The sequence below is a fragment of the Phalacrocorax aristotelis genome, chromosome 13 (assembly GCF_949628215.1).
Source record: "Phalacrocorax aristotelis chromosome 13, bGulAri2.1, whole genome shotgun sequence".
NCBI classification, from domain to species: Eukaryota; Metazoa; Chordata; class Aves; order Suliformes; family Phalacrocoracidae; genus Phalacrocorax; species Phalacrocorax aristotelis.
The window spans coordinates 7,097,219-7,124,485 of record NC_134288.1 but is presented as its reverse complement, the minus strand read 5'-3'; the positions used below and the strand labels follow the sequence as shown (position 1 = coordinate 7,124,485).

Here is a 27,267-nt window from a genome sequence, read left to right as displayed (position 1 = left end):
GTTTCCAAGAACATCCCATTAGCACAGGCATTAAGTTCTGCACCTTCCAGAATCAGATTGTTCCCTTACCCTTGCAGTCACTGCAGTCCCCACCACAGCCTCAATTCCCTGCAATGTACCTTCTTTCAAGGGTGGGAATAGAAAGGAAAATGCATGGGTGGGGAATAAGAAAGAGGTAGTGACGCTGGGGAAATGAAAGCTTTCATCTACAGCAGTCTGGAATCTGATGAGTTATTACCTAAAGAATTAAAGAATATGACAAAGACATTGTTATTAAGCCATAAAATGCAGCTATGTATTTCAGACTAGATGACAACAGAGACGAATACAAAGCTGTGTAGTGTGGCATCCTTGATCCATTTGATCCCTCTGCCTTCAAAAAATACAACACAAACTGGTATCCAAAGTAGCAAACCCATGCTCCACCTTCCACAGGGACTTTACTACAAATCCTTGCCAGCATGGAGGACCTGGGACAACAGCCCTCTCTACCCATCAGAAATTACAGAAGTCACTTTAATGATGACTGACACATTAATCACGTCAAATGAAGTCCTGGATATGTGAACTCCTCTTTGCCTGTACAAAATCTATGGGAGAACCCTGCCCCTTCTGCTCTTACAAGTTCCTTCTCTCTTGTCCCTGAAAGGTAAAGCATGGCAATGCCAGAAAACCATTTAGTATAGTTAGTTGCCTTTGATGTCATCGCTGAGGAAGCATGATTATAGCTGATTTTGTCTTTTGAGGCTCATCAGTCATGGCTTTATCGTTTCTTTTTGGTTTCCTTCTTGGGTTTCCTGCTTATCTGTGGAGCAGCTGCCTTCGGCTTCTTCACTGTTTCCGAATTCTTAGGCTCAAAACTGTCCGAGTCCTACAAGAATCAATTAAAAAACAGTCAGTAATGTTTTTTTTACTATTTGCTGACAGCTCACTTTGAGAACTTGAGTTTAAGCCAAAGGAAGCAAATGCTGGGTATCTCTGTTGGAACACATCTCTATCAAATTGAGTCCACATTTAATGAGACTTGAGCAGCACCATCTCTGCTTCTTTTGCATGTGCTTTTTGATGAGTGTGAGTTTATGCACAGAAACAGCTTGTTACCAGAGAAGCCGTTAAAAGCTTAAGTGTCTAAAACAGGCTTTGGAGGAGAAAACCAAAACCATCTTTAAAGGCAAGAAGAAATCAACACTAAATGAAAATTATTCAAATTAGGAAAAGGAGAAGATAGCATATAAGCACCAGCGGGTGTAGAAACACTCAGCAGGTATTTCTGCCAAATGTTAATCATTATCATGGGCAAGACAAAAAATATTCCCCAAAACAGTAGTAAGAAAGTAAAGTTCAGAGCCTCTAAACCAAGCCCAAAATCCAGGGAGGGAATTGCAAGCAAAGCTTTCTTTACCTGGACTAACAAGGAATGCTTAGATATCCTGCTTGCTTCCTTCAGGGGAGATGACAGATAATATTTCAGCCATGGGAAATAAAGTCTAGTTATCTTGGAAAAACACAAGGGAACAGCGCCAGTCTCATCTGAGAAAGCACACACATGCAGATTGCCTCCTTTCATTAAATGCATTTGAGTATAAATATTGCTTTAGCATCTTGGTTTCTATCAGTCAGAGTGTGCCAACTGGAAAAGGACATATAAAAAATGGCTGAGCAAGACGCGCTAGTTTCAAGCTTCCAAGACAGCACTCCAGATAATGGAGGGGGAGGAGAGCATCCGACAGTATCCTTTTAATCAAGGAGCTTCATTCAAACGTCTCCCAAGTTACTGGGCTATTACAGCTCACATCTGTGTGGCTTTCCAAGGAAGGAGACTTGGCTGGCTTTCCAAAGGCTGTAATCGGTGCATGGGGAGCTGGCAGGCTCTGGAGAAATGGAGCAACATGCAGTTATTACTCAGGGATGCAGCGTGCTGCTGCCATAAAGGGAACACTGCTGCCTTCTAACGTTCAAACCAAGGTAGACTTCGAAGATTGAAGCCTCCAAGACAGAGAAGCTCCTCAATATCCTACCCAGACTCAAGCACCATTCCCAAGATCTGGAGGGGTAGCCTCTGGTGTTTATGGCCGTGTAAATTACACATGTGGACAGTAAATCAAGAGGACAGTATACATATGGAGAAAATGAAAAGTAGAGCATGCAAACATCAAAGCCCACTTGCAAACTTAAACAGTAACAGGTCCTTGAGCTTTACCATTTTAATCGGGGGCCTGGTCTTCAGTTTCCCACTTCAAACTAAAGCTTTCTAGAATCAGCCTACTCAGTATTTCTCAAAAATTTATCAGGGGAAACCATGGACTCTGACAGACGGGTGCTGGTGGCTGCAGGATAACAGTGCAAGACTTCCAATGCCACTGCATTATGACAGGCAGCTGCCTGCCTCATCTCCCTGCAGGGAGATGCAGCTCCTGCAGCAGGAGGGAGCATGCACCCATGCCGGGGTAGCGTCACTAATCCAGTACACCAGTGCAACTTCACATCACACCAACAGTTAAAGGTGAAGGAGTTGGGTCATGAACTGTATCCTTCACACTGTACCTCACCCTCAGGCACTCCCTTCCCCGGATAGGCTGAAAATTTCCATGCTTCCTCTGCACAAGAGGGAGTAAATGTGGCAATAAAGATAGCCTGAAAACAAAACTTCCCATAACTAAAAACACACCATACACATTTAGACAAAATCTGTATCAGACCACCAAACTTCCAGCCTGATCACCAGCACTGAAAGACCTGTCCCCAGCACCCCAGGCATTACCAAGCACAAGGAGCTCTCCGATCAGAAAAGCCAGGCAGATGCAGGTCATCCCACTGTGGCTCAGTCCAGAGGAACTGGAGTCCTGGAGCTCACCTCAACCTTTCACTTTAACCTTCTCCCATACTAACTGCATCAAAGGACCCTCCACTCACCAGCACAGGATTGGGTGTCAGGACTGAAAATTGCCTTCCTCACATTAGAATATACTAGAAATTTCACCTGTAACTTGTTTGCAATATTTGCACACAGACTAGAGCCCAAGGTCATTTTCTGAAAGGCAGGTCCTGCACAGGGGACACCCTGCCTAGCAATTAATAGAGCAAATCAGCAGCAGGATGACAATAGGGGGTTGGGACTAAAGCCTTCTTGCGCACACTCAGGAACAGTCTGTGCATTTAGCACACCTTGCTAGTGGTTCAGGTCACTTTTTTCACTGATATTCAGACACCCTGGCTCAGGTATTTGTTCCTGACTTTCTCATCTGGGGGTAAATCACAAGACAAAAGCTAGAGGTGGGAAAGCTAGAAGGAAGGAAAGAGAATGAACAATGAAACTGTCATCAGTCCCAGGGGCAGACCACTGTGTCGCCATTAGCTACTCAGAGTTCCCTCCCATCCTATTTTCTCTGACTCTGCCCATCTATATCAATATTAAAGAGCACTGCTTACTGTCTTATGGGACTTTGAAACTGGCAGGATTATGGCTAGCACACAGATAAGCTGGAAAATGGCTCCAAAGAAGAGTCCGTAGCGTAGCACATTCTCCATGAATGTGGGCTCAGGTATTTCAGGTGGGGAGAAATCCAACTCAGCAGCCATCCTGAGTGCACACTTCTTCTCCTCTAATGCTCTCAAGAAGACTGGTTACTACAAGGAGCAGGGAAAAAAAGAGCAATTATTTGCATCATGCTTTCTGGTATTCACGTTCCGGTATCAAAAAATGACAGACTACCTCATGCAGGATTTTCAAAGACACTCTTGGTCTATAGACCCAATAACAAAGAGGGAAATGAAACTTGCGTTTTATTTGGATGCTTGTCTTTTACCACCTGCCTAAGAAAAGAGTCCTCAAGCACTAGTGTTAGGCTATTTGCAAGGGAGGGGAAGACAAATTATAAACAAGATCCACAAAACAATAACGGAAAAACTTAATATGCAAGAATATACTTCTCCCTGAAGTCGATCATGCATGCAAGGTGACTATTATTCATTTTCACTTACGTTATACATGTGGTCACAGCCTTGTTGTTTTAGATGGCGTACAAAACCAACTACTACTTAACTAAACCACACAGAAAGCAGATCTGTTGAAGACGGAGGAAAGAGTTATGTGTTTGAAGTTAAGACTGGCTTTAGTGGCTGGTTACACTAAGCCCTATATACCTTGTGACAGTCACACAGGTAGGTTGTGGCACAGCTAAATATTTATCTCCTGGGTCCCAAGCGAGTTTCTCAGCCACAAGACCATCCTTTCTTCCTTCCTTTATCTTTTGCTAATGGAGTTGTCAATTCATTCTATGAATGACTAATGGCTTTCTACAATAACAGAGAGCTCTCCTGCCAGAATTGCTGAGGTATGCCACAGAAAGTCCCAAAAGGGAAATTCAATTAGTCTCAGACGCCACCAGAACTCAGTTGTGATTACCGTCTTACTCAGTTTTCCTGACCTGTACGATGCCAGCGTGTACTTATTGAATCAGCTCTACTTCTTGATACTTACAATTCTCTATATTAGTAAAACTTGGGTGTGAGATTGTGCTGCAGGCAGACTGCAGCTGAATGGTAGTAACCTGCCTCCTAGAAATTATCTCCAAGGCAGGCTCTGTGTTTCTCAGGCTAGGAGGAGATTTCTACAATCTGCAGATGTGACCCAGTTCAGAAAGATGGTAAACTTAGGCTACAATTTGAGTAAAATTAGAGTTGATAAATTTGAGAATCAACCAACAACTCAATGCTGTTGCATAGGACGAAAATGTAATTTGGGAACACACTAAAAGGGGTGGGATATAAATTACAAGAAATAATTATTTTGTTTTAATTCAGCTTAAGTATGGGATATTATTTTGAATTTTAGAAGACAGGAAAAAATTCCCAACTGGACAGCCTGCCAGCCACTGGAACACAGAGACTGTGGAATCCCTGTTACTGGTGACTCAGAAGTACAGATCAGATAAGCATTCACCTGGGATGGGGTGTGAGTATATATAATCCTGCCTTTGAAACAGGAGATAAGAATAGGTGACCTCGTGCCGTCCTTTCCATGTCTGTACTTCAGTGAAAGAAATTTTTTCAAATTCTGATTAAAATTTAATAAGCAAGGGCTGCATGGGACCTGCACATGAAGCCAGAATACAGGCTGGGCCACTCAGGCTCAGCAAGTCCCAACGCAGACCCAAAGGCCGCACCGGACGTACAACGGTGCCAACAAAGCACGCAGGGAAGTGGCTCATCCCTAACTGCTTTTAACTTTTAAAATGCCCTCTCCCCCAGTCCACTAAGGCAGCAGTTCCTAAGCAAGAAACAGAATCATGGGAAACTTCACCACTGAGTTGCATTTTATTTTGACATTATTTACTGGGATATCTTTTGAAAACGTTATCTTTGCCCACCCCTTCCTCAAACAGAGCAGGAAGGGATGTAGCTTCATTCCTCACCCAGAGTTTTCTCAGGACAAACTCCTACTGGTAATCCCAACTCATACACCTGAAATACAACCCACAAAAATAAACCAGAAAAGGAAACTGATGCCATTAAAACAAAAAATCTCCATCCTCATCTTCAACAAGTCTCCCCTCCCTTCCCCTTTTCTATTAGTAATTTTCTAACAAATTTCAGGCAACATGACCAGCATCAAGAGCTCTTACACAGGCTGGTAGCAGCTGCCACTACCATTTTAAGCACTACCCCATGAAATATGCTCAGAGAAGACCTGACATCATGCTCCAACTAGTCATAGTAGAGCGTCCTTGCTTGCACAATAGCCACAGCAGGCAATCCACATTTGGGCTCCACTATCAGTGGGGCTGAACTAATATTAGCAAAATTCTTCCCTGTTTTAAAAAAATCCTGTGGTTAACACAACACCCAAACCCACGCATATGAGGCGGCTAAACCTTACGCAAACGAGCAGGCCAAAGTTGAACACTGGGCAGCCAGGGTGCAGTGGCAGGCACGCCGCCTTCTGCGCCAAAGGCAACACTCGCAAAGTGAGTTTTCTCACCGAGAGCACTACCTCCTCACGCTTTGCCTTGCAGCTAATCCAGCAGGTGCCTGGATGATAATGGAGTCTTCCTCCCTGTTCCCGAGAAGCTAACAGTTTCACCACTTCTTCCTTGGCTAACATCTCTTCTTCTCCACAGGTTATGAACCGCCTTCTTCCTCAGACCGCCTCACCTATTAACATAGCTACACTTACAATAATTGTTTTTAAATTGCATTTAAAGATCAATACTCTTATTTCAGACCCTGAGAGGAAGCTTCCCTCTTCCAGCTTGCTCATTTGGTCTAACAGCAGCTCCCACCTCTCCCCACAAGCCCAGCCATCTCACTGGAACCTAACAGCAGAAATAGGTTGCAAACAGCCTCACCGCACTACAGGAAATTATTTTGACTATCTGTTTAAAAACATTCAGTCTTTCCTCTGTTAGGGTTTTACAGCAAGCTAGCTGCCCCACTCAAAAGGACTTGGTCCTGTAGCAAAGCCAGAGCTGCGCCACAGAGCCAGTGAGTGACTACTCAGGGCTGTGGGCTCATGCTTTTGCTCAGTGACACCACTGGAAGACGATGCAGCTGCCCCCCTGGGCGCAGGATCAGGCCCTGTGATCAATATCAAAAATCGGTCAAGGGAGGTGATTGCCCCACTCTGCTCTGTGCTGGTGCTGCTTCACCTTGAGCGCTGGGTGCAGTGTTGGGCACCACAGTACATTCAGAATACAAAGCTACTGGAGAGTGTCCAGAGAAGGGACACGAAGTTGGTGAAGGGTTTAGAGGAGAAACTGTATGAGGGAGCAGCTAAAGCCACTTGGTCTGCTCAGCCTGGAGCAGAGGAGGCTGAGGGCAGCCCTCATCATGGCCTGCAGCGTCCTCCCAAGGGGAGGAGGAGGGGCAGGTGCTGATCTCTTCTCTCTGGTGACCAATGTCAGGACCCAAGGGAATGGCAGGGAGACGTGCCAGGGGAGGTTTAGGTTGGATATTAGGAAAAGGTTCTTCCCCCAGAGGGTGGTGGAGCTCTGGAACAGGCTCCCCAGGGAGGCATCATGGCACCAGCCTGGCAATATTCAAGAAGCACTTGGACAATGCCCTCAGAGACATGGTGTGAATTTGGGGTTGTCCTGTGCAGGGACAGGAGTTGTATATCCCTTCCAGGTCCCTTCAGGGTCAGGGCTATAAACCAGCCATTTCAACAGAGCTAGGGCAGACTCAAACCTTTCTTTACGCTGTCCTGCATTTCCCAGCTGGCATCTTAAGGACTAGTGCTATATGAGTAATTAGAGTACAACAAAGCCACAGAGGCACCTCAAGTAATGTATGTTAGCTTCTTCTTGGGGGGAAATAAAGAGCAACTGTATCAGCACAGTACACGAAACCTTCTGTCAAAGGATGAGGCAAAAGAAAAGCTCACACTGGATTTCTGAAATGACTCAGCAGGTGTTTGGACTGGCCAGGCCATACCGGCTTCAGGGGGAGTTGCCCGTGCCTGGCGCCGCTGGCAGCCGGACCGCCGGCGGGGCCCAGGGGCTCGCCTGCAGGCGCAGGGCCCGACGGCGGGCAGCCGGCTCTGCCGGACGTGCCAGGGGCCACCAGACGAAGCGGCAGCGCGGCCTCAGAGCAGGAGAGGAGCTTCTCCTTCCCGGGAGAGCAGCCCCGCCCTGACCCGTCCCGTCCCGTCCCGTCCCGTCCCGTCCCTCCCCTCCCCGCCGCCGGCGGCAAGAGCGGGCCCTCCCGGGGCCGCCCAGCCTCCCCGCAACCGGGGCTCTCCCGCCCGCCTCTCAGGGGCGGAGCGATGCTGAAGCCACCGCTCCGCTCTGCCCCTCCAGCAGGGACCCTCCCGGCAGACCCCCGACCCCACGGCTCCCCTCGGGGCCACCTGCCCCGCTCACCGCTCCGCTCCGCCGGGCCTCGCCGCCCCGGAAGTGATCCCGCACGGCAGGAAGTGCAAGCCGCCCCGCCCCTAGCAACCGCCTGGGGCGCCGCGTTGCTAAGGGCGGCCTGCGGGGGTTTGCAGACCCTTTCCGCCTCAGGGTTAATGCATTCACCCCCTAAATCATAGAATCATAGAATGGTTTGGGTTGGAAGGGACCTTCAGAGGCCATCTAGTCCAACCCCCTGCAGTAACCAGGGACATATTCAACTAGATCAGGTTGCTCAGAGCCCTGTCCAACCTGGCCTTGGATGTCTCTAGGGATGGGGCCTCCAAAACCTCTCTGGGTAACCCATTCCAGCGCTTCACCACCCTCATTGTAAAAATTTTTTCCTTATATCCATTCTAAATCTACCCTCCTTTAGTTTAAAACCATTACCCTTTGTCCTGTCACAGCAGGCCTTGCTAAAGAGGCTGCCCCCATCCTTCATGTAGTTCCCCTTTATGTACTAGAAGGCCACAATAAGGTCTTCCCGCAGCCGCCACCTTCTCCAGGCTGAACAACCCCAGCTCTCTCACCCTGTCTTCATAGGAGAGGTGCTCCAGCCCTCGGATCATTTTTGTGGCCTCCTCTGGACTTACTCCAACGATTCCATGTACTTCTTGTGCTGGGGCCTCCAGAGCTGGAGGCAGCACTGCAGGTGGGGTCTCACCAGAGCGGAGCAGAGGGGCAGAATCCCATCCCTCGACCTGCTGGCCACAATCAGTGTGAGTGTTTTAATCCCCACACCGGTAGCATGGCCTTTCAGTCCTGGCAGGTTTCTCTATCCGCGAGGATTTGATCTGCTCCCTTGAAGTGCTTTGGCAGCAACAATTAAGATGTGCACATCTGGCTTTACTCTTGCTAGGGATTTATTTTTTTTTTTAGTTTTTAATGTTCTGATTTAGTATCCAGCTCTGAAATGGAGATGCCTCGATAAGATGACCTACAAAGGCTTGTGCTGTTTCGCTTGTTTGTAGCATTTAAAGAATCTGATTTGTTTTGCCCTTTTCTTAACCCTAAAATATCAGTAGTGCCAGGTTGGTTTTGCTACAGAGCTTTATTATCATAGAGCCTAAATACTTTGGGGAAAACCTAATTGGTTACTTTATCTACTGAGGGAGTAAGGTATGGCATTTGTAATAAAAGGATTTTCTAGGCTGTTATCAAGCATTTGAATTGAATGGGTATTAATGAAAACAATTTCAAAGGTTTTGAGCAATTGGATTAAAACCCTTTCATCTTGCTTAGTGCAGAAGACTTTACAGACAACTGGAGAATGTGCACGGCTGTGAGCTGCAGAGGCCAGAGACACTTGCACAAAGACATTCTTCTAGCATAAAAATATTAAGAAAAATACTACTCTTAAATACCTAGCTGAACTTCCACTGCCTCCAGTGAGTGGCTGTACTAAGCTCAGGCATAAACCCAGAGCTCAGGAATAGGTTCTGCCCTTTCAGCTCCCAAACATTGACTATTTAGGACACAAAAATGCTGAGGACAGAGAAATAATTCTTGTGAATGTCAGGAGGGATCATATCAGTATTAAATGGTCAGAATAAATTCTTCCCAGTACTAGCAGTACACTGAATTTGGTGGGGCTGCTGTCATTGCACACCTTCCCATGGGCTCCAGTCCTCGCAGTTTGAAGTTTGCAGGCAAAGGGGAAAACCCACACTTAAGATTGCATCCAGTACTGTACACTTTCTTCCTTTCTCCTCCTTCTCCCCAACAGAAATGGCACTACTTATTCCAAGTAGAAGTCGGCAGGTGGGGGACCGCTAGTCCCCCCCGAGCCCATCAAACACTTTCACAGCAAACCCAGGCTCTGCACAGGAAATGCTCGGCCTTTGAACTGCAAGCAGGTGGTGCCATTAGCCCACTGTGGCTGCATGCCTCTCATCAGTACCGCGCCCACCCATCCATTTCAGCTGATAGTGAAATGGTAAAAAAGGAAGCTATTTCTAAAAAAAGGGGAAGATTTTTCCAAAGCTTAAGAGACATGAGTGGGTTTCAAAGCTAAAATTGATTCAACAAGAGGAAATGGCAATTTTGTCAGCACCCAGTTCTAAGTAGAGACAGCTCAGGCATGAAGTCTTTCTCCAAATCCGAATCATCCTTAGCTTTTTCGTTCTTTCTATGCTATGTCTTTGGTTTGCATGGCAGTATTTCCTGCATGTCTTTGCAGTGAGACCTGTTAATTACCATTTATTGTACATGTGCCGTATCCTTGTACAAAAATGTCTTCTCATCCTCAGCTTGCATATTATTATTCAACCAGGAAAAAATTAGTAATAACTGCTTTCATTTTTCAGTCCTTACTGGAACCATGGCCTGCCTCACTCCTCACGTGTGGTAACACACCTCATTCAAATTCTGCTTTTAATCAGAAGCTGTCTAAGCACTTTCCCAAGGTAAGCAGTAATTACAGGGTTTGGGTTCTGATGGGAAACCAAGTCACAGAAAATACACAGTCCGACACCCAGCCTGCCTTGACGGGAAGGGATATTGTTGGGGTAGTCACTAGAGCCCTCAGCGCAGAGGGCGGGTGCTTACAGCCCCTTTCTTACACTGCCTCTCCATCCCAGAGTGGGAAGGTCTTAGTGCTTCCAAAGGTCAGGAGTAGGGTCCTCAAGTGGGGCACCAGCACCCACTAATTGGCAGCTGAAGGACCTTGGTAAGCCTGGTCACCATGAGCCGGTGGCAGGGTTAGGACTGAAGCCAGCTCTCCCTGTTCGTTGATTCTGGCTGTAACGTGCTTTGTATCTTTCTAGCCAAGGCTCCTTTCCAAACTGAAATGAAAGTGGTAAGACCAAAGATGAGCTCCTTAATTACTGAGATTCACTGCTGGCATCTGAGCTCCATCTGCCAGGGTTGGAAGAGGAAGGAGGTGGTATTCAGATAGCCAGAAATTAAGGAACCAGTAACTCTCAAGCCTACAGCTGAGCGTAACATGCTGACATCTGGCTGAAACTCTTGGCAGTTCACTTGGGTGATACTGAAACGCTCCAGCAGCTCTGCTAGGAAATAAAAAGAGCCAGACAGGTACGGGCTCTATAAATGGATCTCATCCGCAGAGCTCATCAAGCTGCCTGACAGATACACATCTTGCAGGCTGGTGCCATTTGTTCTCCTGTAGTCTCAGTGATAAGTTAATGTCTGAAGATTAAGTAGGCTTTTCAAGCAGGCTTTTAACTCTATGAGACAGTCTTTTCTGATAGCACTTCCTTGCACATTTTGAATTACTGAATTATTTTGTTTATTTTTAATCTGATCCCTTGCTTCAGACTCATCCTCACAGCGCAAACTGTGCTCTCATCCAGAGTGACTCCTTCCTTGAGATTATTTTGATAAATGTTTGTATTCAGCTTCCTACCAATCTAAATTCCTCAAGGGAAAATTCTCCCCAGGAAATCTATTGATGTTCAAAGGACTGATCTGGAAGATCTGAAGATCCAAATCCTGGCACTTTATCCTCCCAAGGTGGAGAAACCAAGTCTCTTATGATTTTGTAATGGCAAGTCTCACCACACCTGCTGGGTTTAAGTTTTGGGTCCTCTGCTTCTTCCTTAGAAGAAACTGGCCACACAGGCCATATCTTGTCTTTCTCATCTTCTTTTGGTTTGCTTGCCTGCCACAGAAATGACTGCATTTCTGCAAAGAACTTAGGAATGAAAGTTACTGTGCACGCACCAGTAAAGGACAATGTAATTAAATGATTGATGATCAACTTACATATAATGTGCCTCAGTTCTGCCACTTGGGATAAGACATTTGAACCAAAATGTGTCCCCTCCTACCTCTAAGGTGGCAAACCTAGGCAAAAAATACAACTTCTAATCTTAGGCAGTTCTGTTTAATTTAGCATTAGGGCATTTGCGATAAGCAAGTTACCACCACGTCTCTCAAGTAAAAGGAAACCAGAGAGGACAGCGGTGAGGGGCTCTCAGGAGCAGTGGGGACTGGAGAAGCTGGGGACCAACAGCCACCATCTCTGCCATCTTGGAGAAGTGCAGAAAAGCTTTTGATAGCTGAGAACATGGGATGGGATTTTTTTGCCATCTGAGGAGTTACTTCTTACTGTCATTAGTTTCAACCTCACAAGGTGAGCAGGACCATTTCACATGCTGCTCAGCTTATCTGAAGCTGGATGTTGTGCAGCTGGAATAGACAGGAGCAATTTTTTAAAGCACGGCATGGAGACTGGAGGAGGTAAAGCTAAGAGGAAATCAATAGCTGGGAAATTGCTGCAGGATCCTAACACTGTGTCCTTTGTCAGCAAAGGGTTGGCACTGAAATAAAACTAGCTGTCATGTGCTTCACCCAAGGACCCTAGGGAGGTTGGGTCTGCATGGATCCAGCAGTTCCAGCTGCAGAAGGTACCTGTGGCAGCTCGTACCTGGCTGTAGACTCCAGTGGGCTTGTACTGGTGCTGGCTTGGGTTTAGAGGGCAAATAGACAGTTACCCGCTGTGCGTTGCTAACCCGAAGTGATGATCTGTGGGAGGTAATTTGAGTGTTACATTCCTCATATTTTGGGAGCCTGTGGATGCTGACAACACTAGCTGCGGTAGGGAGGAGAGGTGGGGAGAAACTGGGAAGGTTCTAGGGACAGATCAAGAGATATTCTAAAGAGAAAAAGCTGTTCATTTTGCAAGACAAGTTTGTTGTGTGTTGTGCCAAGTTATTCTTGATACTACCCCTAAAATGAAGTTCCCATGAGGAATGTTGTCACACATCTAGTACATTTAGACTTGGAATGCCACTGATATAGGCACAGAGCAGCTCTCAGGCTCTCAGAAGTACAGAGCTGCAGCCAGAGCCACCCTCCTGCGCATGCAGGGGGACCAGCCCTATCTGCGTGACTACCGTATCGAAAAAAATGGCCACAAGAACAAAGACTGTGGTCACCAGCTCAGATATACACTGCAACACAGACAGATGCAAAACTGGCTCCAAACAACACTGGATCTTATCACAGTCTGTAGCATCTTTGTCCAGAGACGTTAGCAGCCAGACGTTAGCATCATGGGACTTATGCCAAGGCTGCACTGCCAGCAGCAGTGGGGATCACAGCCATTTCTGCAGCAGGGGAAGTAGCCTTGCTAGCCAGAGGGAGAGCTTAAGGAGCCTGGTGAAGGAGCTCCATGACTGACCCTTCTGGGTCCTGGGAAGATATGAAGGTTTTGACTAAAGCTGGGACAGGATATCCTGGAGACAGAAAAGCTGCTCTAGTCATGCTATTTCAGAACTCCTAAGCTGTACACACCCGACAGAGCCTGGAGGGTTTGTAGAAATTTCTGCTGCCTCCCGAATTAATCAGAAGCCATAAAGAGAGCTTGTTGTTTTGTGAGACTTGCTGGGTCCAGCTGTGCACAACATGAACCCAACCCAGGCTGAGCAAGGAAACCCCTAGGATGATGGAGCTTTGAAAGCAGCTCACTTGAGATATGAATGCGGATCGCAGCCCTCCTAATCCAAGCTGGGCAGCAGGCGGCTATAAACAAGTCAATTACAGACTGATTCCTCTTGATCTGAGAGATATTGCCTGGTATCTTACAGGAGCTCTGTGTAAGGCAATGGGTCAGGTATAGTCAGAATTAGCTCAAAACCATGCTACAGGGTAATACCTTGAAACAGCGTTGGCTCTCGACTGGTTTAACACATGGTCTGATTCATCTGTTCAGCCAGCGTAGCACCAAGACAGTGGACAAAAAATAAGTCATGCTGAAAAATTGGTGCAACCAGCCTCACACATGAGAGAACATGAACAGATTGTTTCAAAAAAGCAAACAAAAATTCCTTTCCGGTTGGCAGAGATGGTGCACAGCTGTGCACCAGTACAGGGATTTTGGAAAACCTCCTCTGCACTACCCAGAAATCCCCTTTTCCAGTGTTCACGAGTAGATGATACATGTGATATACCTGCCTGATTTGCACGGCAGCTCCTCTCCCCATGAACAGGCTGGTGCCATTTCTCTTTACAACTGGAGGAAAGCAGTAGTTCTTGCTTCTCTTCATGTTGTTGTTCTGTTTCTGGGTTACACTAGAAGGCCCCATGTCAGCTGCTCAGTTCAGGGTCAGCTTGAACTCCTGCTTTGGTCGATTCAATCCTTTTTCATGATTTCTCTGTGAAGTGTCCTGGTCCTGATTTGATACCAAAGTAAGCCCTTGGAGCACTTAAAGCAGAGAGAGCCCAAAGGCGTTGGTGCACATCTGTCTAGGCATAGAGCAACTGTTGTTTAACTCCACGGAGTCATTTGGCATGCTGAGCTCACTCAAGCCTCTCTGAGTGTTGTGTTACTGCTTACTGAGAGCCCATGGTTTGGAAGCAGGATATTGCTTCACTAAGAAGTGAGACATAATCACAGTGCCGATTTCTCACCTTAGCAAGAAGCAAAGGGCCAACGGCAGAGAGACAAGTGCTGAATACTTTTGACCCCCTGCACACGCAGGCACCCACAGGCACACCAGATGCACTGTCCTTTCCTGCAATCCATCTCTGCTGATAGCTGCAATGAGTGCTCTGGTGCAAGGTGAAGGTATTCTGCAGCAGGCATATATGAGTCATCTTGCCTGCTGAAACTTCTTCCCATCATTGAGTCACACAAGCCTCGAGACAGCAAGGTCTGGGTCCCCATCAATTCTGGGCATTATAAAGTCAATACGAAAAATCTGGCAGGTTGAGCTCATGCTGGCACCTAATTTTTAACTCCTCTGATCTGTCCTGGTCTTCTTGGCACCAAGGCTATATGTTCTTTTTAATGGGGCTTTCATAAACCTTGTTCCAGGAATGAAAACGGCTGCCAGCGCATGCAGCACCCCAGGGAAGACCCTTGCTTTTTTCCAGAGCGCACGAACGGCGCAGGGCTCTCCAGCTGTTTTGTGTGCTTGATGTGAAGCTGTGATGTTTGTGAGGGACTGAAGCATGAACTGCCCTGCTAACGCTAGCAGGTGTGAGTAACAAAGGAGAAGGAGGAAAACAGTGATAATCAAAGGAAAACAGCAAAAAAGATAAACCCTCCTGAGCAGGCAGTGTGAGAAAGTAGTAATGGTTAACTCTCATTGTGGAGTAGGAGGAAAAATTGCAATTGCAAAGGGAAAGAGAAGTTTACCTTGCAAAGAAAATTTGTCATTCACTGCCAGATTATCGTTGTTATTATTTGCTCTTCACTCTTTCAGTGATAAAGAGAAAGCATGCAAATGACCCTCAGCTACAGGCATTACCTTCTCCACATAACCTCCCTGCCTGCGTTCTTGCACACACAAAAATCGGATGCTAAACACAGCCTTTGAAATTCAGGAGGATAATTGATTCTCTGACGTGTAGAAGCCCACAGGACTCCTGAGGGAGCCCAGGTATAAAAAGAGGAGATGCACCTCCCCGGCAGCCAGAGGACAGCTGGGGGGAGATCCGAGAGTGTCCTCCCTGCTCAGCACACGTCCCGGGTCCTTCCCAGGTACCGTGCAGAGAGGACGGACCCAGCAGGGCTCAGAGAAGCAGCTCTTGAGAAGAAGAAGTTGTATTCGCAACAGGGGAAGGAAACACCTGAGCAGGAGCTGATCTAGGAAGAGCTTGTTTTCCAAGGGAACAGTAAGTGTGAGCCTCTGTATGTGCATTTAACAAGATAATGTCTATTTGGAAATTTGAGCCAATTAAAGCACACTGAAATGCAATCAAAGCTGGCATCAGTAATTAGCTTTGCCAGGTACAATATCCTTTGTACTGTACAAGATTTTTTGTACCAAGTTATAGAATGAAACAATAATTGAACTATAGAATAAGTGCAAATCAACAGAATAATACTATAGATGAGCCTTGTAAAAACACGTTAGATGTTTACTAGCTGTAGCAGGGTTTTCCTCTTTTGCTCTACTGATGTGAGTTCCCTTTACCCTGGAAAATTAATGGTTTTATTCACCCATCAATAAAACTAAGCCAAACCAAAGTGCGAGGAGAAACGCAACGGTGTGTTACGGATAACGCGAAGCCAGCTACAGCGAAGCAGAGTAAGGCACTTAAAAGGATTTCTGCTTTTCTAATGTAGTATTTGATAGTATAAAAGTCTGAACTTTATAAAACCACAGGCACAGTAAAAGCTCTGTTTCATCTACACAGTGGTATTTTTAATACTGATCGGGTTAAGGTTTCAGAAACAGTGAGAGAGAGTTACCCCATGTCTCCAACACCATTGTCACAATGCTGCTGTTAGCGTTGCACAGGGTGGAATGAAGCTATTACGCTTTATCTGCTGGAATGGCTCTAAAAGTCCTTCATCTTAAGGGGAATTTATTTATTAATAATTTTTTCACATGCTGCCAGGCTGGAAAGTAAGGTGTCCCTCATCTCAGGAGGATTTTGAAGGAGATAAGGTTTTGCAGAGCTGTCAAGCTGCCTGTATGCAGGGTGACACTTAAATTCCCTGGCTTCTCCTCTGAAATAGCAGGCACTTTGGGGCAGGGGTGTAAGATATTCATTTCAGGCTCCTTCCCAAAAAAGGGAGACGGAAGTACCCAAGAAGCAGAGTGTAGCAAAGGGAGAGAAGACAAAGCAAGACAGAGGAAAAAAGGCAAAAACAGAAACTAAAAAAAAAAAAATCATTGCAAAGAAACTAATGGCAGAGAAGAGGAAAGAAAATCTCAAAGGGACAAAAAAGTGATTCTAGAGTGATTGAAGAAGAGAAACCAGATACAGAAAGAAAGTGGTAATCAGGGCCATATCCTAGGAAGAAAAAAGGGAAGCAGACAACATTGGACTAGGTTTTCTTCTGATTTACATTGATATTTCAGTTCTCAGCTCACATAGCAGCTTTCCTGGTATTGATTAAATCTCCTGGTTGGCAACTTCTGTAGATGCTGGTGCCACAGTCTCCTGGTACCCCCTGGCAGATGCTTCAAATCACTTCTATCTAGAAAGAGGTCTGATTTGGGATTTGTCTTGGAGATATTTAGGGGAGAGAGCACAAGAGAGGCAAATGAAAAGAAGAAAGAAAAGCTGGAAATTTGCCCTAAAACCAGGAGCCCTGTAAGTCTCTCTCAAAGTAATTTTTTTTCTTCTTCTGAGCATTCCTTGGCTCTCTGAGGGGCCAGAGTGGTGCTGTAATAGACCATGTATCAGAGGTAGGGGATGCCACCCATGTGTCTGCAAGAACCTCTGCTGGAGCCAGGAGTGACGGCGCTGCTCCCAGGGGAGCAGATGGGGAAGCTGTTGGTCCCTGGGCTGGGAGCACGAGCCGCTGGAAACAGGGACCCAGCTGAGAATGAGTTTGTGATAAGAAACCCCAGTTTCTTAGTGCACTACCTTGCTGATGTCTGCCCACGCACTTCTGACGCTGCCACTGATTCTGTTATTAACTTCCATGGCATCAAGCTCAGACCCACTTGCACAAGCACCAGTCCTTAATTAGCCTTCGACCTTTCAGAAGAGTGGACAGCTATGTCCGAGCAGAAAAACAGAGCTCACTGCTGGTGTTTCCCATCAGAATGGGTCCCCTTCTGCCACCACCATCAGTAAAACCCACTGCTTGGAAAGTTCATTTGGGAAACTAGAAGCCCAAGCAAACCCCTTCCATTTGGAAACTGCTCTTTTTGCAACCAAGTATTGTTATACATTTGAAAGATTTAAAAAAAAAAATTCTAAAGTGCTTTTTTATAGAGATCAAACATAATTCTGCTCTTTTCTTGTGTAAAATAAGACAGGGAACAGGGAAACTCAGTATTTTAAAGATTTCTATCCACATTCTTAAAGAATCTTTTTTCAAGCAAAAGATCAATTGCTTTCAGTCAAAATTCAGGAAGAGCATTCACTGAAATACCTTGACAAAAGCATCGCATTCAGCTCCCGAGGGTGTGCGACCTCAGAGGACTCTGTCCTGAGTCATTCGCAGCGCTTCAGCCAGCCCCAGGACACGAAGCACGGCAGCCATCTGTCGGAGGGCAGACACGCACTGCTCAAGCCCACCTCACCTTCCACTGAAGCGGGTGCTCAGAGCTGCGCCGGCTGAGCGGCAGGGGGGCTCCTCTCGACACAGCAGCAGTTCGGCTCTCCCAAAGAGACGTATTTTGGTCCAGTCCCCCCTCTCCCCAAGAACACTAACTAAAGGAGCAGCCTGTGTTTTCTTTAGGCTAATCAAGCTCAGCACCATTGCCTCCAGAGAACGGATTTGCCAGGGGTACCTCTGGGCCAGTATTACCCCTCTGCGCAGGAGTTTTATCTGGATTTTTCTGTTTCTCTCTAATCTCTGGACAGCCAGCAAGGCAGCCCAGTTGGCTGTTATGCACGGAGCCGTGCCGTGCAGCTGTGTGAGCAGATGCACGTCCCCAGGAGAGCAGAGGGCAGGAGAGGTCCCAGGGGCTGGTCACAGATGGTCCCGTGCAGGCAGTGCCGTTGCGTTTGGCAGCCCCTGCTAACTGCTGCCCTCCAGCTTCCAGGTGCTCTTACACTGCTATTTACAGGCCGTGTAGTGGTCCCTGGGGCTCACCCCAGCCTGAGAGCTATCCTTCAACCACAGCAGGGGGACCCGTCAATAAGGGGGTCCCACAGCACGAAACCCTGCTGATCAGCCCTGCCTCCCGACCCAAGGGAGGCACCGGCTCCCTGAGGGGTCACACACAGCCAGGAACTGCATGCCCTCGCAAAGACTTTGCCATGTCAAGACATCTCTGCATTGGGAGACACCACAATCACAAACACAAAGGCATGTTTCCAGTCCTTTTGTGCTGGTAAGTGAGCAGGGGGACTGAGAACGCAAAGGTAGCGCTTGGCCTCCCCTCCTGGCCCTGAGCACCTCACTGCTGCTGACTCAGACCGCCTTGCATTTCAGGTGACCCCAAAGGGTGGAAGATGCTGGACAAGGCCACCCTGCTCCTCTTCCTGCATTTAGTCGCATGCTCCATCTGCTCTCCTCTCTATCCAGCTCTCAGGTAAGCTGTTGAGTGTTTTTTCCACGTTATCACTCTCTGCCTCATCTCTGACCTTGTGCAAAATAAGCATGTGCCAAATTAAGGTTGCCAGCACTTCTGAAAGCTGGATGAACTGTATGTGCATTGGTAAATCTATTTCTTTACCCTGGCTTAATTTTTTTGGAACATTGCTAGCCAAGGGGCAGTTTCCAAAGAAGGCAGGCGCCTGACATGGAATATTTAAGCCCAAGCAATTGGGTTTGGAATTGAATTCTGGGTCCTATAAAGGGAAATCTGGCAATCTCCAAAGCAGCCAGCACCTCCAGCTCCATCACCGATTAAAATTTGAGCCTGCAGGCCACCTGCATTGAAATCAGAACTGCAGATATTCTAGTACGTGAACTCAACAGCTGCCTATTAATATTTCAAGTATTTCCTTGTTGACTGCTACAAGTTGTAATATTCCTTCCTACCACTACAAATCTATGGAAGCACAAAATTGAGCATTGGGTTCTATAATGTGGATTTTCAATGTCCCGTAGAAAATGCTTTAGCCCTGTGCCAAAGCCATGGCATAACAATACCAGAATTGCTGGAATTTTGCTCAGGGATGCTGGGAGCTCAGCGAGGGGGGAAGTGTGTGTGGGCAGCTCTAGCAACCATTTTCCACTGTTGAAACAGCTTCAGGGCAGTTTCTAGCTGGGGAGGGTGACAGACACCACTTGTGTTACTGATGAGATGGGATGGCAAAAGGAGAAATACAAAGCAGGATAACAGGGAGTAGTGGTCAAGAAGACTGATCCCCGACTGGCAGTTGAGCATATCTCACAGTATGCCTTGGGTTTGTCTTGCAGGTACAGTCCAGGGCCAGTTGCTGGCAAGGTTATAAACTTCCAGCTACAGCACAGCAGCCCATTGCAGAGCCATAATCCCTCGGCAGAGGAACAGGAGGAGGAGGGTTTGTTAACAGACCCCTCTGCAAAAAGGTTTGTACCTCACCTCTCAGCCCTGCTGCAGCAAGAGTACACTGGGTACAATCTTTCCCCAGCCCAGGAAGAGACCAGCAGGTCACTTAGTCTCACCAGCACCACAAAGTCCAAGCTTCGGGGGGAGAACCCAGTTGAGCCCTGCAACCAGGGCAGAATGCTGGGACAGGGCCAGCTCTTACCATCACCCATGTCCAGAGTCATGTTCTGCTGTCCCCCAGAGCAGGGACGTACTGACAAGGGCAGGGTCACAGGCCCAATGCTCCTTCAGGGAACGTAATTTTCCACTGAGCCCTGGGAATCCATCTGTATGGATTGTTAGAGCCTCTCCTTTCCACACCTGCCAGGAGATGGAGGATGGTTATTTCTGTCTGAAGTACAGAGGACTCATCCTTACAACAGTGGGGATCAGCCAAGTGAGTCATGCTTCCCTTATCCATGGATTTTCAGGAGCCTGGGTCTAGCCTGGGTCTCCAGGCTAGAGGAGGCTCCTGCCACGCTGACCCAGACAGAGCCCTCCTCTGAGTGACGGTGCTGCTGTAGAGCACAGGAATGTCCCAGCCCCAGCTCTGCCCTCTCCCAGCCTGTTGTTCTCCTCCTCCTTTCCACTGGTTCCCTGACCTCACCTTTGGTTTACAGGTACTTCTCCTTACTTGTTGTAGTGTGGATACTGATTAACAGACATTTATTTTGCCTGCTGCCTCCCTGTCAGGACTGAGCTCCCTCAAATCCTTTACCCTCCAACAGTAACGCAGTCCAATATCAAAAGGTGTTTGCTACAGTTACCTGCCCATGATCTCAGCAGTGCCACATCTAGTGTATTTTGAAATCTGAAACACCTGTTTCTCACCTAAAACGTCCATTGCTATCTCAAAGAGCACACCTTGTGCTTGTCTTTCACCCCTAGGATGCAGCGCCATGCTGATGCCATATTCACCGACAACTACCGGAAATTCCTGGGGCAGATTTCTGCCCGCAAATTCTTACAGACCATCATTGGCAAGCGGCTTGGGTAAGCCACAGCACTTTGCTGTCCTAGAGCTAATGCTGTGCTTATTACACTGGGCAGTTTCTTTCATACATGCAGCAGAAATAGCTGCCTTCCACTGCAACAGAAGCAATCTCTCCTGCTGTTCCACATCCCGAGGGGCATCCTGCATCCCTATGTCTCAGACCCCCCTAATCACAACTATCATTAAGCAGCCTAATTAATCCTTTCCTCCAAGGCTATGTGTGTCAGATCAGCTGAGAGCTCTACCATAACATCAACAAGGAATAATATTTGCAAATAAGAGTTGCAATGATCATTCACTGGTAGGAAACAGTTGTCCCTGGCCTGAAGACAGAAATCAGCCTTTCCACTACCACTCAGGTAGCTGTGACTAGATAGTTCAGTGACTGCCACTAAATAAGACCAGCTAGTCAGATGTGAGCCAGATCTGATCCCTGTCCTAACACAGGAGCAAATAGAGCTGACCAATTTCTTACTGAATGATTCAGAACAGCCCCATGCTTAGACACTGCAGGTTCCCTTGCTGTGCTGCTCAACCTGAGCCAAACTTTGAGCGAGGGACTAAAAAGCATCTCTGAGACAAAGATGTTTCTCATCTTTGTATAACAGAAGCAGCGAGAGCAGCCCAGGGGAAGGGGTGCATGAATTTCTGACAAGGCGCCAGTCTGACAGCATCCTGATGGACAGCCGCTACCACCAACAGACAGTACTAAGGGACTTCCTGGGAGCCATTCTGCAGAATCAAAGGTAGGTTGGAATCAGTTAATTATCTGCTCACCACAGGAATAAGACAAGGTCCTTATTGCTGTCTGGCTTCCAGATGTTAAGCTACTGGATTAAGTGTCTTCTTCCAGATGCTCTTACCTGACCCCATGACCCAGCTCTTTCCTTATGTGGCCAAGTGGGTGCAGAGAAGGAACAGCCTGTCCTGGGCCAGCCTGCACTACCTACACTAGCACATCACTGTGCTGTTTTTTCACCCTCATAATTTAGTAGAATACCAGCAGAAAAAAGACTTTCTCAGTTCCAATTAAGCCATCACTGCCCTGTTCTCTTCTTCCACAGGCCTCAGGACATCAACAGCAGTCAGTTAGAAGGCTTTCCCAGCACCCTGGTGAAGCTCATGTAAATATTTCTCCCTTTTTCATCTCCCCATGCTCTGGTGAGTACCATTCCCTGCTCAATTCTGTACATAACACACTGCTTCTGCACTGGTCAAGCAGTTTGAAGGCTCTACTTCTGTAAAGCCAACTCCCACTGCTGTCCATGAAAAAGGGTGCTTGCTGCAATGGAAGGGGAAAAAACTCCCAATCATTTCTGTCAAGTACCTGAAGACCTGTTAGTCTGAACAGATAGGCCATGAGTGTTGCGAAGCTGCATGTGAATGTCTGGGAACAGGCTTGCAGCAACCAAGAGCAGCCTTGTAAAGCTATTCAAGACTGTGTGCCTGAGTGACTAAGCTAGAGTCAGGCAGGCAAAAGTCTTCCTCCAGGAGCAGAACCTTCCTCTAGATCCCTGGGACTTTTCAGTTTTTCCCTGCACTGAATAGGGGAGGAAGTCTTACTGTTTTCTGTACGCCTCACTCCTGAAAGTAGTCACCTGGAACTTGAATTACACTCTAAACCCTACCAGCCCTGGGGGACTGAGAGCCAGCAGACAGCCCATCCTTGGGAATACCTTCATTCGCACAAATGTCAGTCATCCTGTTTGAAGCAACCTCATCTTACTCCTCTGTCCCATAGAAATTAAGCCTGTCCAGCCCTTGCCAGCACAATGTAAAGGGGTGTGGTGAGACCCGTGTCCATACGAAATAAAAACAGGGCTGGGGAGCGGGGCGAAGATCAGAACTTTGCGTAAGTTGTGCCTATGGATTCAGCTGGGAAAAGCCCCCAAAGAATAAAAAAACCTTATGTGCTCACAATTTTTTCTCATAATTCTATTTTCTTCCTGCTTCTGTCTAGAATAGTTCAGAGTACAGTAAGCTTTTCACAGCAATGAAGACATTCCTGGATGTGGCCAGCTGGAAACTGATGCATACAGATTTGTTCAAAGGAATGGAGTTTTGATGCACTACTTAATTTGCTTCAGTCTTTACAATTTAATTCCCCTCTCTAAATAGTGGTCTGTGTACTGAATGAGAAAAAAAATACCTCTGTGTTTTTAACCTCAGGCTGCTTTACACACAAAGATCAAAACAATCAGTACACTTGTAATCCTGGGGACATACTATCTACTAATTAAGGCTTTCAAATCACGAAGCATAGCAAAATTTCTGCCAAGTCATCATTCTGTTTGAGGGCCTGATTAATAAACATGAGGCCACCAAAATGCACCTTTAGGCAACTTGGTAAATCGATTACAGCCTCCTTTAAATAGATGCTGATGGCACAACCACACACGCAGCTCGACTCAGGGTGAGGTAAGACATGAATCCACACGTCTACCACCCATTAGAAACGCCGCTGTGGGCTGCTGCTGTCTAGCTCCTTGATACAGAGCCCTGGCAGCAAAACTGAACTCTGAAAAGCTCAGCTACAGTTATTGCTCAGCCATGAGGAGTTCAAGCTGAAGCTACAGCTCTGCAAGAGTTCAAGGAGATCCCTGTGCATCAGACTGGGCCATCACTATGTTTTAATTCAACGTGCCATCCAGTGGCTCCGAACTCCACCGTGGCTAGGGTTACAACTGTAAATGTTTTCAAAAAAGTTATTAACCCAGTGATCTCACACAGCTACTTCCTTCCCTGCCACCCCAATTCTCCTATTGTTTGTGTAATAATTATGTCTTCAGAAATGTAAATAACATCATGATGGGGTCTGCTTTCCCATCATTAGCAGGAAATAAAAGTTGTTCTAAATAAACCTGTCCAACAGCAGGTCAAGACGGGTCTTTGTCTGTTGAGACATTAGTTTTATGATTGTGGGCCCAGAATGGAAGATGTCACTCAAAGAGAGCGGTCAAGCACACCGAGGATGACTCGGAGTGAGGAGACTCATGGACTGTGCCAATGATCAATGATGGCACCAGGTCCAGTGCCAGTAACTCAAGACAAGGCTGGAAATACAGTGGCATGCAAATCACAGAATCATAGAATTGTAGGGGTTGGAAGGGACCTCTGGACATCCAATCCCCTGCTTGAGCAGGCACACCCAGAGCAGGGGCACAGGACCGCATCCAGGCGGGGTGTGAATGTCTCCAGGGAAGGGACCCCACAGCCTCTCTGGGCAGCCTGTGCCCCTGCTCTGGCACCTGCACAGGGAAGGGGTTTGTCCTCATGTTCAGGTGGAGCTTCCCGTGTTCCAGCTTGTGCCCGTGGCCCCTTGGCCTGTCACTGGGCACCATTGAAAAGAGCCTAGAATCAAAGAATGGTTTAGGTTGGAAGGGACCTTTCAACCCCCCTGTAGTGAGCAGGAACATATTCAACTAGACCAGGTTGCTCAGAACATCCCTCCTTGTATCTGAGCAATTCCCTCATAGTCTGCCATAGATACCATCTCATTTTCCTACCAGTGACCATGTTTTAGGACAGCAGGCTCCAGCGTGCGTGGAAATGAGTTTATACTTGCACCAAATCCCTATAGATTGCATTCTCCCTGTTCAGGTTTTACAATTCTAGCTCTACAAAAACATTGGTTACTGCCCAGCAGGATGGGAAACAACAAGAGGATGCTGAGGGATATCAGTGAAGCCGTGACAGCAGCAAGTGCCCTAATAGCTAACCTGTTACCCTTCCGCAGGCAGACAGCTAGCACAGCGAGGCATAAGCCATCCTTCTGCTTCACAGTACAGCTGGACAGAGAACCCACAAAAGAAAAAAACACCTCAGCAGGCCTAGTTCAAAAAGTATTTGTAAACCTGTTCTGTAACAACTAACACGCTTGAAGACATTAGGGCTTACTTGCTCCAAGGCAAGGAATTACAAAAAAGCATCAGCTTCCTAAAGTAGTAAGCAAAAATCATGGCAAAAAATTAAAATTCTGTTAAGTGGCATAAAAGCTATAGGCAAATGCTAGATTGGATACTCCAAATAAAATAAAAAAAACTATCAAAAACACTCTGGAAAGACCTAAGTATGTATGATTAAACAGCTGGGTGAGTGCAGCTATTTCAAATGAGAGGGACTCCTCTAAAAGTTCAGTTTGCATCAAAATGAGGAAACAAACGCTCAAACTCTGGGAGATAAATATAAAAACAAATAAAGCAGACTAGAAGATGTCTGAGGAATAAAAGGCCAAAAGAATAAACACAACCTTTCCTAACGCCGAGCCAAGGAGGTGGAAAATCAATAGCAAGATGCACAGCTTGGAGAAGATACATCACAGTGGCACTCCATAATTTTCTTTTTGCATCTGTGCTCTCCTTGGATAACGTGCCAGAGCTCTACAGGGAAAGTACTGGAGGATCTGTCCTAACATGAAGCATCAGTAGAAAAATAAGTTATAAACCAAAGCTGATGAGTGAGCAGTAACAAAATATGAGGCTCAGAAAGAAAGCAGCAGGGTAAAAAGGAATTCCAGAGCAAAATACTACAAATCGTAGCTTAACTATTGCTTACTTAAAACCCCTTTAGTCCCAAAGGACTCTAAGGCAGCATGAGATCAGGTTTTTGAAGGAGTGCAGAGGCGGTTAGAGGAGTTCATTAAAGCTCTATGGCATCCAGTGTAACGGTCACAATGAACAAACGGGTAGGAACAGTTACAAAGAACAGAACAGTGAACTAAGTGTGAACAACTGCAGCGGGGAAGAGGCAAGATGGCTTTTATAAAGTGGAGTCATGGCTCACACATGTGAGGTTCTTTGGAGGATTTGGCTCCACACCCTTTACCCACATGCCTGCTGATTGATATAACTTTCTTGGATCTCCAAAAGACATTTGATAAAGTTCCTTTGCCAAAACACCTTTAAAGAAATTAGTCTGACACAGGACAAACAGGAGCCAACACATAGATGCAGGGGAGGAAGCAACTGTTAAGTTTCCCATGTGGAAGTTGCTCAGGAGATTTTCACCTTTGGTTATTACTGTCGGTGCGTCCTTCAGTGAAGCCCAAGCCTGCTGCCTCAACACTGCTTAGTGGTCTTGAAGGTAGCAATTAATTGAGAAGTTAGAGCTCCAGTAACTCAAACCTGACCACATGGCAACCAGCAGATTCCTGGCATTCGGTTTCATAGAAGAACAGAGGCAAGAGCCTGAGTCAAACTTGTATTTGGAGTGAAAAGGTTACTTCCAGAGGCTGGAAAGTAAGTGAACCCACTCAAGGGACCCACCAAGGGCCCTGCCAGGGTCAGGCACAGCCAGCACCACACCAGCACCGCAGCTGGCTCCCTGCAAGGGCCAGGCGCCGAGGACTCCTGCCTGAGCCCCGAGGGCACACAGCAGCTCAGCACAGCCCAGCCCGGCGCCGTCCAGGAGTCAGACAGAACAGCCATTAGCGCAGAAATGTGGATGAGGTGGCACACAAGGGAGAGGCAGGAGTAGGAAGTTCCCCCCCAGTAAATATGTCCCTCTGGGAAAGGACATGAAAGAGCAGGAAGCTTCACACAGCAATGACTCACACACCAAATTACCCAGCAGAAAATGGTCTTTTCATTCTCGTGTGAGCCCAACTTCCAATCCAACTTCCCAATCACAGCCTCTGAGACGGCCAAAAACCATAATTCAGGACCATTCTTTCCTCTTTATTCACAAATTGTTTAGGATGAGGAGAGGGCACCTGGGGAAAGGCAGAATTGTATTTTCTTTTTCCTCTTTCTAAAGGAAATTCAAATGTCCTGGGAGAAAAAACAGGGGAGGATCCAGGGGAGAAGGGGGTTTCTGGATTCACATGAAAAGAACTCAAGTAGCATGAACACAGCAACAAAAATCAGATTTTTTTAAAAAACTATAACTGGTGCCCTTTTGACTTAATATATAAAAAAATCTGCTTCTGCCTTCCTTCTTCTGGTCTTTCAATTATTTATTCACTTCTGTTCTGAAGGCATTTGCTTTGGTTTTCCCCATTTCTTCCATTCTTCTGGTACTAGTGTGTCCTGGAAAGAAAAATTTAAAAAAAAATGTAACTCTTCCAGGCAACAAAGCACTTCCTTGCACAGTTAGTGTCCCCAGACCCCTCATCTTCTCTCAAAGGAGCTTGTCAGAGAAGCTTCTCAAAGTAAACCTATTGGAGTGATAAGAGCAATACTGCAGTGGAATGGAGGACTGAATTTCAAGGAGGATGGAAATGGCCAGACAAAAGGAAGGTTAATTTCTGGTGCAAAAGTGATAAATGAGCCTTGTAAAATACAGAACTGGAAAAAAAGCAGTGCTGAATGTAAAGCCTGTGGGCACCTTAGCCACTATTCTACTTTAAACAGGGCCATTCTACTTGGAATCAGTTGGTCCATGTAAACACAAAGAAAAGATGTGGGTAGAGCAGACCCATCTTTTTGGGGTCCTTTCCCTTCAAGATGCCAGACACAGGCATAGCTATGGATGCTGAGCACTTGACTGT

General features: G+C 46.7%; 3 protein-coding genes across 6 annotated transcripts in view; 1 reads left to right on the top strand and 2 right to left on the bottom strand.

Moving 5' to 3' along the window:
- Positions 1–267: 267 nt before the first annotated feature.
- On the bottom strand, positions 268–8,441 carry MANBAL (mannosidase beta like). 2 transcript variants are annotated; one of them, XM_075108827.1, is made up of 3 exons: positions 8,420–8,441; positions 3,430–3,627; positions 268–871 (listed from the first exon to the last, which is right to left on the bottom strand). In XM_075108827.1, exons 2-3 carry the CDS (start codon positions 3,577–3,579, stop codon positions 764–766), a joined length of 258 nt encoding a protein of 85 aa, XP_074964928.1. In that variant the 5' UTR covers positions 3,580–3,627; positions 8,420–8,441; the 3' UTR covers positions 268–763. The 2 variants fall into 2 exon arrangements, with proteins under 2 accessions (XP_074964928.1, XP_074964929.1); XM_075108828.1 differs by lacking the exon at positions 8,420–8,441 and adding an exon at positions 7,860–7,909.
- A 6,926-nt stretch (positions 8,442–15,367) lies between these two features.
- GHRH (growth hormone releasing hormone) lies at positions 15,368–21,908 on the top strand. The gene is made up of 6 exons (XM_075108825.1): positions 15,368–15,473; positions 18,703–18,802; positions 19,636–19,767; positions 20,675–20,779; positions 21,389–21,526; positions 21,845–21,908. Exons 2-6 carry the CDS (start codon positions 18,723–18,725, stop codon positions 21,906–21,908), a joined length of 519 nt encoding a protein of 172 aa, XP_074964926.1. The 5' UTR covers positions 15,368–15,473; positions 18,703–18,722.
- A 4,526-nt stretch (positions 21,909–26,434) lies between these two features.
- RPN2 (ribophorin II) overlaps positions 26,435–27,267 on the bottom strand; it is a 127,688-nt gene continuing 126,855 nt past the window's right edge. For all 3 annotated transcript variants that reach the window (XM_075108822.1, XM_075108824.1, XM_075108823.1), the window contains one exon: positions 26,435–26,806. Coding sequence is in view for 1 of the 3 variants with exons in the window: in XM_075108823.1 (XP_074964924.1) it covers positions 26,797–26,806 (10 nt within the window). In the remaining 2 variants the exon portion in view is untranslated. The remainder of the gene's footprint in view (positions 26,807–27,267) is intronic.